General features: G+C 40.9%; 1 protein-coding gene across 1 annotated transcript in view; it reads right to left on the bottom strand.

Moving 5' to 3' along the window:
* The window catches only part of mei-41 (ATR serine/threonine kinase meiotic 41), a 213,916-nt gene that overhangs the window by 165,704 nt on the left and 34,654 nt on the right, over nt 1–13,558 (bottom strand). Inside the window, exons 10-15 of the mRNA XM_080277708.1 lie at nt 12,151–12,343; nt 11,806–11,895; nt 8,506–8,710; nt 5,367–5,512; nt 2,039–2,199; nt 203–227 (exon numbers count right to left, since the gene is read on the bottom strand). Coding sequence (XP_080133834.1) covers nt 203–227; nt 2,039–2,199; nt 5,367–5,512; nt 8,506–8,710; nt 11,806–11,895; nt 12,151–12,343 — 820 coding nt within the window. The remainder of the gene's footprint in view (nt 1–202; nt 228–2,038; nt 2,200–5,366; nt 5,513–8,505; nt 8,711–11,805; nt 11,896–12,150; nt 12,344–13,558) is intronic.

The raw sequence follows: 13,558 nt of genomic DNA, 5'->3' as shown, positions 1-13,558 counted from the left end.
AACAAATCGCCTCCAAGTCGTCCTCTCCCCCGCCATTTCACTGCCCTGCTCCCAACTCACACCCCCCTCTCTCATATACCTCTCCACCCCATCCCTCCATCTCATCCTCGGCCTCCCCCTCCCTCTTCCCCCCTCCACCTCACTCACATACACTCTCTTTGTCAGTCTTTCACCCTCCATTCTCTCCACATGGCCAAACCACCTCAGTGTGTTCCTCATAACACTTCCTATCACATCCACATCCACACCACAACGCTCCTTTATATCCTCATTCGTCAGCCTGTCTCTCCACGTGACTCCACAGGCTCCTCTTAAATAATTCATTTCCACTGCTCTCACTCTTGACTTGTGTCCTTCCAACAACGTCCAAGCTTCACTTCCATACGTTAGAGTTGGTATCACAATACTGTCATGTAGTAACTTTTTCACTTCCATGCTCACTTCCCTGTTTCTTATCACTGCTTTCAAAGAACCAGCAACCTTTCTTCCCTGCTGTACCCTTTCAAGCACTTCACCCTCCAAACCTCCATCCTTACTCATCACACTACCCAAGTACTTAAACGTACTCACATTTTCCAATTCCTCACCATCCAACCTCGCTGTACATTCACTAACTTCACCTCTCTCAAAGACCATTACTTTACTCTTCCCTACATTCACCTTTAGATTCCGTTTCTTACACATTCTCCCAAACTCATCCACCAAGCCTTGCAGCTCCCCTTCGTCTTCACTCAACAACACAGTATCATCTACAAACAACAGTACAGGGAGTTTCCAAACACTATCCTCTCTCACCAGGGCCACTCCAACATCCACTACCCTACCTTGTACCTCTTTTGTGGTACACTTTGGGGGAAAAAAAAAAAAAAAAAAAAAAAAAAAAAAAAAACTTTGCCTGTTTTTTGAGGGGATTATTTTGTGAATAAAACATAAAAACCATGGTGGGTTGGGCTTCCCAAATTCCCCCCCCCCAATCCAGTAGGTCGTTGTGTTGATGAGTAATGACGTGAGGAAGAGAACTAATTTTCAGTGCAAGAGCAGGTTGTGTTTGTGTGTCTGACCGAGGGGCTGACTATGGCTTTGCTCTCAATGTGATAACTTCTCCACCACTAGATACACTAGACACTTGTATCCAAGGCATGCCTTATGGCACTGTCACTGAGCCCTTTTCTAGTATCCTTGGAATGAGGCTTGGCAGGGGTGGATGATGCAATTGGCTATAGGCAGCACAGATGGAAGCAGACACATAGGAACCTGAAGACATCGTTGTACACCTGGCAGAGGCACGGGACAGACTAACTCTCACTTATGTGCTATGGAGGGGCTCCCTCCCTACCCTTTGGTGCCGAGATGAATGGCAGCCAGTTTAAATGGTGACGGGAACAGTTGCATGTATAGCCACTACCCAGCGGCTCCATCAAAGCACGATTGTGATGTGTATAGGCGTAACCTTGTGGATGAGGCTTAAGGAACAAAAATAAATCACATGACAGATGGTGTCAAATAAACTGTTACAATACTGCATCAAAATTAGTCATTAGTCCAATAATAACAGGAATCCTAATAAATCATAAGTTCTATGAATTTAATATAAATATTTACTGAATCCCATTAAGTGGTAGGTTGGGGTGACCATTATTCACTCACTCAATGTTGCGCTGCCTTTAGGCGACCTTATACTGAATGACACGACTAATGGCTTCCTGTCATCCAGGAAACCATTCAAAACACTGGGGAGTAACCACATAACCAAATAACAGGGTGATATGGAACCAACTATGGTGTCCCTATTAACTGGGAGATAGAAATGAAATGTCCATCCAGGAACCAAGTCTCCACAGTCTACTGTCTGCCACAAAAAAATCAGTTCACTGCACAGGGCAGCGCTACAGAGATGGTTGCTTGCTTGCGTTTGAAGGGTGTACTCAGCTAGACAAACCCAGGCTACTCTACTACTACTGTATCCCATTAAACAAAAATCACCAACATAGTTTCTTTTTCCTTTTCACAAGATAACATTTACTACAAGTCTGGTCACCTATCAAATTTGATGGTGGTAAGATGCAGGAGGGCACAAAGCAATCGTCTGAGCGAGTGAGCGGCAGCGTGGACAGTTTCTTTATCAGGGAAGTTAATCACAGCTCCCACCACTTCCCCAACCAACTGCTGACCCCCAGCATCTCCCATCTGATGCACCAGCTGGAAGAAGGTACACGTAGTCAGATCTCACGTAATACAACATTTTGGAATACGAGTTGTCATGTTAGTGAAATTCGCTCTGTAGGAGAAGTATAGAAGGTTGTTTTACTCACGGCTCCCTAATCAATGTACAAGTTTTGACAGTCTTTGCCATAAAATCTACCTCAATGAAACATTATCTAATAAAGGAATTAACATGATCTAACCTAGGAATAATTCAACCCAAGTTATTCATCATCATCATCTTTCATCCATTCATTCTGCCTAGAGGTAGGATAGGTATGATCCACAAACCTGAAAAGAGAAAGCACGAAACTAGGAGATCTACCAACAGTATGGCCAAGGAAATGGGCCATGTATATCACTAACACATTATTAAAGCCTCCAGAATGCCAGACCTTGAATGTTCAGAGCAGCATTAAATCTTTATTAACCGTACAACCTCTCAAATATGAAGTCCAATTTCCAAAAACCTTCACATTCCAAAATATTTTTTCATGCAAGAGGGTGGTATTGACATCTTAGGTAGATACATTCCCCACTAAAACAACCCCACACCATTATGCTATCACTGTGCTTGACAGTCTCCTGTGTGCAGCGAGGGTTGTAGCTGATGATGATGAAAGCCTCCTTATCTGCCCAATATGAGAACGGAATCACACAAAGGTGCTATCATCACAGAACATCGCCTTCCTCCAGCCTTCTGAGGTCCAATCTTTGCATTTCCTGGCAACGTCAAGACATTCTGGCACATTTGTTTGATCAGAAGTGGTTTCTTGGCTGGCAAGCATGACGGCAAGTTCTGTTCCTTCTGCAGCTGATGTTGGACGGTGCAGATAGGGTCACCTTGTAGAAGCTTGGAACTATTAACTCTGACTTGTACAGCTGTAACATCAGCAGTTTTAAGCAACTCATGCCTTACAAAATTGTCTGGAGCCTTCATTGTCTCGCATTGTCTCCCTGGATGAAGTTATCTTGACGGGACAACAACTGGCGTCACCAACCATTCTGACCATCCAGTTTGAGATAATGGTTACAAAACTGTAACATCAGATTCCAAAGAAATAATAATGTGAATCAATTCGCAGCACAGTTCTTCTGTGACATTTCTTCCACAATTTAAAAATAAGGAGACAGATATTGTGGGGTCTAATGTAAGCATGTGCTGGGAGTTTGCTTACATTTTGTCCAATAAAAATGATCTGTTTTTATTTCTCAGTGGTGCACTATTGCCATAGGTGGTATGACTTTGTTTTCACTGGTGCATTATGGTTCTAATTCAGCCAATCAGAGGGCCGAAAGTGGGTGTGTCATGCGTTTTCAAATTTGAAATAACTCAAGATGGACTCCAGCAACAACTTAGGCTAAGACTAGAAATAGGTATTACCAGTAGTTAGGCTCGAATGACATGGATCTGGGTTAGCTTGAGTGGTGTTTGGGTAGGTTAAAGCCAAAAATGGCCTTAACCCTTAAATGGCCATTGTCACTGAACGACACCCTTCAGTTCGAACGCCGAGGATGTCAAAGTAGCACGATCTATAAAAACTGGGAACAATTATGGGAGGGAACGAAAGTCAGTGGTATGTTTACACAAACTACTCTACCATCCCAAGCACTCAGGCAGTCAGTTAATCTGGCATGTTATCACCCACTGGCGTACATGTTACTGGCGAGTGCATAATCATTTAATGAACTTTTCTGCGAATCACAGGGTGGATCTAGGAAGCTATTAAAGAAAAAAAAATGCCAGGTGCACCACATGATCCTCTTCGCATCTGTATGGGGGAAAAAAAAAAAAATAAATAAATAAATAAAAAATAAAAAAAAATGGTCCCAGGGCCAGCCTATGTGCACATGAATGTATTACCTCATGGCCACTGAAGGTTAAAATCATTTGTTTTTGTTTATTTTCACCATTAAGGGGAAAAAAAAAAAACAGTTAGTTTGGAGTTAATGTTTCCAAATGCTTAACACGCCATCAGAGACCTCACAAAATCTTGCTTACAGTATTTTTTATTTGCGGAAGAATCGCCAAGGAAGAAAGTTGACTCAGAGCTGTCCAACAAATTGATTCACATTATCATTTCTTAAGAATCCTGTGATATGGTCTTGTAAACAGTTATCCCAGTTCGTTGTGCTATTTCTTTGGTAGAGATGTTCTCCTGCTTCCAAAGAATCCAGTGTTGTGCTTTTGTATACATTTACCCAGGTTCATTGTGCCATTTCTTTGGTAAGGATGTTCTGATTCCAAGTAAGAACATGAGCCTTTTCCAAGTAGCCCATACTTAATCACCAGAGTGCACAGAATAACATCAAATACAATGGGAAGCAATATCCAAAGGTTTTGGCTTGACATGAAATCTGCATTACTACCCCATAGCTCAGCTAATGGGTGACTGAGCATTTGCTTGAAAGAAGCCTCGAGGGATATCAGCTGTCACCAGACTGAAACAGAGCAAACAGTACAGCATGCACTACATATGAAACAGGCCACTCCTTGCCAATGTATTTTGAGGCAGAGGCCAGCTTCTTTTGCAGAGTCCGTATATTGCTCTGACGTATATGATTAGAACTTCCACTCCAGCTCTCCTACTGTTAACATTTCATTAATGCATCATTGTAATCATCTGTGAGCCCAATTTTGATTCTGTGGTGTCATTAGATTTTAAATATCACAAAATGAAATATTATGAAAAATGAATGTCAGCCTAGTCAGGTACCTTAAAGTTACCATTACTGTGTGATAAATGGCTGTATAATCAGTTTCATGAGGAGGATGGAGAGCAAGAGACTAACGAAGAGAGATGTGAGGAGGAGGGGGGCAGAGGGAAAGGAAGGCCAAGAATGAGATGGAGGGATGGAGTGGAGGGGTATATGAGAGAAGAGGGTGTGAGGTGGGGGGAGGGCAGGGAAATGGCGGAGGACAGGGTGACATGGAAGCAATTTGTTTGTGGCCACTCCTTCTGGGATTAAGGCACTGGGAAATAGACAGATAAAGAATCTTTATTATTTTGCTGTTTCAACTGTTAAAACATTTTTAGGTATAATTCGGCTTGTATTGACATTCCTTTCACCTTCTTTTACAGTACAATATTGTTATTACTATTATTATTCAGTCTTCATCATTCTCATATTCACTGCACAGTTCTTATATTCAGAGCACTTACTAAAGGAAACCACGTGGCTATCTGCAGCATAATTGGAGTATCCCTCTCGCTGATGGCCAAGCGCACCACATGACATCGCCACCGGGGAGCCACATTCCCAGGTAGTGCAGCAAGTACTCTCATACTTTTCGATTTGACTTCCACACCTAAAACGGAAAACCACTGGAGGAATTTTGATATCTGTGATATGGTCTGTGTTGGGGGAAGAGAGTTAAAATTAGCATTACTGCTAGGCTTATAGGGAGTACACTGGAAGTGCAGATAACATGAGGCCTGCTGACCCATGAAGAGGTTATCTGCTGGAAAATCTGTTGGAAAAAGGCTAATTGCAGTGTGACATAACCAATATGAAAGACAAAGAATAGAAAAGGGGAAGGTTCTCCACTATCCACCACACCATTTGGTTAAACAGGCAAGAAAAAGATTGGAAAACACCATGCTTGTTAGAAAGAACAAATATGAAAATTTTTATGAAGCAGAAGAGAAAACACTGTGCACTGCACAGGAAATCTCTATTCTACAGATCTTTAAAAGAATGTACATACAAAATCACTGAATGTTCTCATTATTAAGCAAATGTCTTAAAGTTGTCAGCACATACCTCAACTTAGAAATAAGCAAGACTCAGTAAATTATAGCCCAGAGTCTCAAAATACTTGTCAAGCTGAATTTTAAGCGTATCCCTTGCTTTTGAGTTTCATTCCATTACTTCTACTCATGGTATCATTCTATATTTCAAACAAATTAACATATCTAGCATTGTCAAATTTAAAAAAAAATTTAAATCCTGTACTTATATTGGATCTCCTCTGAGCCATCACTTTTTTTTAGAAAACATATTTAGTTTCTTTAGTTGCCATTCATAGGGTAAATTTTACAGCGATGGGATCACTTTTGTGGTACTGCATTGCACTCTCTTGAGTCTGTCTTCGTCCATGAGATTCGGAGACCAGTGCTGCACACGGTGTTTTAGGTGTGGTCGAACTAATAACATGTAATGCACAGAGATTACATCAGGCATTTTACAAAGTTCCTGTGATGAAGCCCAGCATTCTGTTTGCTGTGTTACTGACTTCTATACACTGTGTTGAGTTTTGAGGTCTTTACTGATAATAACCCTAAAACCCTTCATGTCCTTTAATTCCGTCAGTGAGGTACTGAACATATGACATTCATATCTAAGGTTTTTGCTGCCAAAGTGCATTATCTTATAGTTATCTATATTAAATTTCATCTGCCATTCTTCACTCCTACTTATCAAACTATTCAGGTTGCAATGTACAGGTTCACAGTCTGTTCTTGTAATTACTTTGCCTCAAATCTTCATGTCATCTGCAAACTTCACTATCATAGAAACAAGTCTGTTTTTCAGATCATTGATATAGTGAAAAGAAGTGGTCCTAGAACTGATCCTTGAGAACTCTGCTTGTTACTTGTAGCTAGTCTGATGATTTCCCATTTACAACTACATACTGCTTGCAATTCTTTAACCAGTTGCCAATCCATGAACAAAATTTGTTAGACTGTGGGATTTAGGTTTTTTGAGTAGTCTTAGATGAGGAACCTTATCAAATGCTTTCTGGATATGCAGGTACAATATATGACATCTGATGGTATTTTTGCATCCCAGTTATATTTGTTTGTAAAAAAATTCAAGCAAATTTGTAAGACAAGTTCTATTATCACAAAATCTGTGCTGACTGTTGGTTTTTGAGACTATGCTTATCAAGGAACAATGAGCTGGTTTGGGCATGTGGAGAGGATGGAGGATGACAATTGGGTGTGGAAAGTGAGACGTGTGAATGCTGGGAGTAGGGCTGACAGAGGCAGACCAAAAAAGATCTGGGACGTGGACACTAAGTGTGACCTCAGGGATGCAAGAGTGAATACGGAGGCTTCCAGAGATCGAGCAGCATGGAGAGCTGCCGTTAGGTGATCAAGGCTGATGCATGCAAGCATGCTGGAGCCTTTATCATCATCATCATCCGGACCTCCTTTCCCATCCTACGGCAGGGTGAGAAGCAGCAGTGTCAAGACAGCCAAAGTTTGCCCAGTTCAATGGGCCACACTTCCATTTACTCATCACTCAAATCCTTGAAATCCTGGCTCCATCAAATAGGCCATTGCATATATATATATAAAAAGTCACCACATTCTGTAGCTTCACACATACCTATCTGACAAAGCCAATCCAAACAATGTCACGTTAAAAAGGGGTGCCAAATCCCTAGTTATGTCCTTACAAAATTCACCCAGCCAGCTCAGTCTCTTGTCAGTCCCTTAGCCTTGTTAACTACCACACCTCTCTTCCTCACACACTCATCCACCATATCCCTCCACATTCTTCTTGGCCTTCCTCACCTCCTCCCTCCTTCAAATTCACACCAGAAAAGCTTATTAACAGGATCACTGGTGGGGCAAACTGACAGTTGACCAGCGTGAGAATGGCTTTTAATTATATGGACGAAGAGATGCCGTGGGAGATAGGTGAGTCCAAGATAAGATGGAGATAGAATATGCTGCTGTGGTATGATCCCAACATTTAAAAAACACTCTAATCAACTGGAAAAGGCACAGAGCATGGCCAAAAGGATAATACAAAGCTTAAGATGGTTGTCTTTATGAAGAGCTGTTGGAGAGGCTGACGTTACCAATTTTAAGTGACAGGACGGAGAGAGAGGGTGGAGATGTGATGATGATACTCAAAGGAGTCAGAGGACTGGAAAACGTGGACAGAGACCTTTTTGTGACAGATGATGGAAAGACCAGAGAACGCAAATATAATGTGAAGAAGAATACTAAGTAGATGTCTAAATCTTGTAAAAAAAAAAAAAAAAAACTTAGTTTCCTAAACAGGAGCACATTATAGATATCTGCAACAGTTTACAAGAGGAGGTGGTGCAAGTAAAGAGCATCCATGTGTTCAAAAACAGATCAGATGACAGACGATAAGGACAGGACACTACTAGCTTATCTCAAATCCTACAGTATATACTGTAACTAGGTAAATACAACTAAGTATATACATACATAAACACACACAATCTCATGAACAAAACTACACAACATTAAATCAACAGTTAGGTAAGACACAAAACAGATCTTTATTCAAGTGATAGTTTTAAAATCACAATCTTACTTTCATTCCACTTAAGCTTGGCGGCCCATTGAGTGAACTGGCGGACGTTAGGAGGCTTGAGATCCATGAGATTAACTTCAGTGGCTATCCATGGAAGAGTCACCAGTGCCAGCCATGTATGGCCCAGCTGGGACTCTTCATTAGAAGGATCAATTACACTCCATATCCAGATCAACCACCAGAATAAATCAAGTAGCTTGAGTACCTGCAGCAAATAAAAGCAAAGTTATACACACAACAGTTACTCTGCACTGATGAACACAAGTTTAGCGTGTAAAGAATCATAACTGAAGCACAGAGAAAAAGCTTTGCCTAAACTGAAACACAAGTGCAGGGTTACCCTTTACACAGATGGCAAAATAATTAATTCTCCTCAACAAAAATTAAGAGCAGTATATGCCCAACTAACCATCCATCCATCATCCAATCCTACATTGCTCCATGAGGAGCGTAGGAGCCCGGGGTTAGGCAAGTTGGTCCTGACATTTAACATGAGAGTGACTAGTCTGACTCATCCCTGAGTGGCATTACGTGAGCAATATCCCCAACCACCCCTTGGATATAAACCTTCGCTGGTTCAATCTGACTTGAGTGCTGTAATTACCCACTAAACCACCAGGCGCTACAATTTGGTCATATGGTTACCACCCAGCATGGTAAATTGTTTCCTGGTGTACAGGAAACCATTTCGTTGTCACTCAGTGTTGAGTCACCCACAGGCAATAGGAAAAGAAAAGAATGAAGGACAGAAAGACAAAAGAGGAAGGAAGGAAAGAAGGAAGGAAGAAAGGAATAGGCAGCCACCCAAGAGCAGCACTACATCAAGTGAGTGGATGGTGAGTGCCCCCACCTACAATTATATTCACAGATAAAAAATCGCATGCAAGGTTGAAAATACCTACCAAAATGGATCATTTATTGTGACTGAATATATGAAGGTGTCATATATTAAAATCCATCAGCAAGCTAATGATAATGTGGTACACAGAGATCTATGCTAGTGTGAGATGTATCAACCCTGGCCCTTCACTGTACATCCTGACCAACTAATAATTATCAACAGTATTATGTGAAGAATGTTTCTGTGTTGATGAATAACAGCTTTATTGTGAAAAAGTGTTGAGAGTATATTAAATGAGGAATTACTGTGCCATGCATTAATCCCCACATTAGCAGGGATTCAACTCTGCTGCATAAAACTGTCTGGCATGAACTAGATTCACAAGTTTCAGCCACAGAAAGTTACTATGCATTTACCTTTAATATGCAATTTGCTGTCATGTGCAGTAGTCCCCACTTTCCCTTCCCCTCCAATCAAATATCGTCACCCTCATAAAGAAACTGCCGGTCAATTTTTGGTGTTTTCTGGATTTTTTCCTAAATCAATTCTTCATCACGTGGCGCACCTATTTGTATAGCTGCCTTTGCCAGGTCTAGGGTGTGAGTGGTCTAAAATGCACGTCAAGTTTCTGCTTAAGCCATTGAAAATTACGAAAATGAGACAGGTTTTTCTCGATTTCCTGAAAAGTAGAAAAAATGACTTAGGCAGTTTCTTTAAGAGGGTGACGATACGATCCATTTAGAACCACAGTTAATTTAGGCATTTCATTCTGACTACTGCCAGATGATATAATTATAGGTTATGTATTCATCTGTAAAGGAAACCCTCAACACTGACTCCTCTCTTAAATCTCTCTTAACTCTCACAGATAATTGCCTTTTGCTTTATCATAGCTCACTTTATTCCTATCTTTGGGGTTATATCAAAAACCTTCTCCAAAACAGCAAAAACATAATACAACTTCCTCATCTTTTTTAGTTTTTATCTTGCAGCAGTCAGAAAATTAATAATGTATCAGTCTTGCCTCTTCCAGATGTAAAACCAAACTCCACTTCATTTCAACTCACTTTCTCTTGTATCATGTACTCCATGATCTTTTCCATAACCTTCCCTTGTCTGATCTTCAACTCTGTATTTACCTTTCTTCACTACATCACCTTTACCTTCATACACACTGACAATTACATTTTTCGACCAGACAGCACTCAGAGATTACATAACTGCCAATGCCAATGAAATTCATGATCAACTTCTGCAAATCCTCTTTCATATCAGAAGAATACTTTCATGGTCTCACATGATCAATCAGTTCTACTGTCTTTGCCTCCCTTGTTACACAATCCTTGAGAGCACATACCTTCGCGAACACCATCATAACTTATTATTTATTCCGCATCTGGAACCAAATCCACCTCAAAATCTAATCAACCCTTCCGTGATCACTTGCCCACCTATCCACCAGATTTTACTGAAAACTGATTACAGTTCTCTGAGATAACTTGTACACAACAAACAGATATGGGTGAATACATAACCTTTGTCCAATTATTTCTGTGGAGGTAACTAGTCTTCTAGTGCCATTCTTCCTTTATAACTGCATTTATCGACTCAGATACTAACACCTAAAATACCAGCAGCTTTTGGTGTTTCGGCTATATCCAACATACCAGCCACTTTAATCACTTTATCCTCCCAACTGTGCTTCTAAGTGCCTCCTCTTTAATCTCAGGTGATCAGCCTCCCTGTTCCAGTCACATTCCCCATTCAGGAATGGCTGTAGTGTTTACATCACGCTCTCTTTAAATCTACATTTACAACAGCTAAATGTACTACATCATCCCTGACTAGGTGCTCACTGACCACTTCCTGATTATCCCATAACATTAACTTTCCCATCATATCTTAACTCCAGCTTTGCAGTCAGCTGTCAGCTATTTCTTCTGCACCATAGTTTTTGCTCAATATACATTGATGCTAACCCTATGTTTGGGTGCCAGGTACAACTCATTACCTTTTATCTTTCTTCCATTCATTATTTCCTCTTTTCATTAACTGCTGCTTCCACTTCATCATTCTACCAACAAGTTGCCTTAGACTGGCCACTTCATTCACCCAGTCATAGGCTACATCTATGGCCTTTAGTAGACTGCTTTGAGAGTTCCACCATTCAATAACATTATTCATTACATTTCTCAGCCACCTTCTGCAGATAAACTTGGAAAACTTACTCTTCCTCTCTGGTTTTTGCCTTCCACATCATCATTTGATGTGCAGAAATTTTTTTCTTTACAATGGATTTCCTTAGCTTGATGTCACAGATGAACAGCTTGTGCTGTAACATACATTCCTCGTCAGATATAACCCTCTTCCTATCAAGGACATAATCTATCTGGCTTCTGTTCCCACCAGACGGGATCTCTTTACATACTGTACAATACTACAAAATAAGTAAGACTTACTATGCCAGTTTCCTTTGTGGAGGTTATGACACTCAGTAAAAAATCTGTGGCTGCTATCAGCCATGATTCAGGTAAAAACTGTAAGGACACCTGAAAAAGTTCATGCATTCTGTTAACTCAGATAATTAACCACCATACTTTACTACCTTATTCTGATTCATTAAAATGAAAAGTGAAATAACAGGGAACCTATTTTCAAGTAATGACTAAATCAGCATGAAAGCATAATCAACAAATTATATACAGCATAAATTATATAAAATGTTTTTCATCAATATTATAAGCTTAAGTTAAAGTTATAATGAATTCTGTCACTAGAGTGAAACTATGGCAAAAAGAAAGTACCTGTGAACATGGTGTAGCGACAACAGCAACACGTTCAGCAAGAGCCAACACTTCAGTTGCTGCCTCCACCTCCATCTCCATCTCTGTGCCACCCCTCTCACTCCATTCCATGAACACCCTGCTCAACTGCTCTAGTGCATCCTTCCACCATTTGCTCAGGTTCATTACTTTCACAGTGGGTGTCATTTGCTCGCTGTTGACAAACAGCAATATATACAGTGGGTTCTTTCTTTGACAGACCTCTTGATATCCCTCCACCTCATCCTCAGTCTCCCCCTCCCTCTCCCTCCCTCCACTTCACCTACATACACCCTCTTAGTCTTTCATTCTCCATTCTCTCCACACGTCCAAACCACCTCAGTGTATTTCTCCTAATTTTCTCAATCACATCCACATCCATCCCACAATGTTCTTTAACTTCATTTGTCAACCTGTCCCTCCATGTCACTCCACATGCTCCTCTCAGGTAACTCATTTCCATTGCCCTTGCTCTTGACTTGTTCCCCTCTAGCAAGGTCCATGCCTAGCTTCCATACGTCAGAGTAGGGATCACAATACTATCATGCAGTGACTTCTTAACTTCCATACTCACCTCCCTATTTCTCATCACTGCTTTCAGTGAACAAACAACCTTCCTTCCCTGCTGTACCCTTTCGAGCACTTCATGACCCAACGTTCCATCGTTACTCATCACACTACCCAAGTACTTGAATGCACTCACATTCTCCATATCCTCACCATCCAACCTCACTGTGCATTCTGTGACTTCATTCCTCTCAAACACCGTAACTTTACTCTTGTTTACATTAACTTTCAGACTTCTCTTCTTACACACTGTCCCAATTTCATTCATCAAACCTTGGAACTCCAATTCATCTTCACTCAACAATACTGTATCATCAGCAAACAGCAACACCGGAATCTTCCACACCTCCCCTTCACTCCTTAAAGCCACCCACACATCCACTGCCCTACCTTACACTGACTTTACAACCCCACCCATGATTATATTAAACAGCCATGGAGACATCACATATTCCTGTTTCAGTCCCACATTTAGATCAAAGAACTCACTCAGCTCACCATCCACTCACACCACAGCCCTAGCCCCCTTGTGCATACTCTTCACAGCACTCAACAATTTCCTATCCACTCCACATATTCTTAATATCTTCCACAAACCTTGCCAATCCACTGTCATATGCTTTCTCTAAGTCCATGAAGGCAGCATGCACTTTCCTTCCCTTCTCTAGATACATCTCCACTAAACATCTTAGAACACCCTCTTCCCTTCCTAAATCCCCCTTGTTCTTCTCCAACTAGTTCCTCTGTCATATGCCTAACCCTATCAATAAGTATTCTACCATATATTTTTCCAATCACACTAAGAGGGCAAATACCCCTATGG

Source organism: Coenobita brevimanus, chromosome 71 (genome assembly GCF_032717465.1).
Source record: "Coenobita brevimanus isolate Jiangsu-jjx chromosome 71, ASM3271746v2, whole genome shotgun sequence".
NCBI classification, from domain to species: domain Eukaryota; kingdom Metazoa; phylum Arthropoda; class Malacostraca; order Decapoda; family Coenobitidae; genus Coenobita; species Coenobita brevimanus.
The sequence above is the reverse complement of the archived record's forward strand: the minus strand, read 5'-3'. Positions and strand labels throughout refer to the sequence as shown.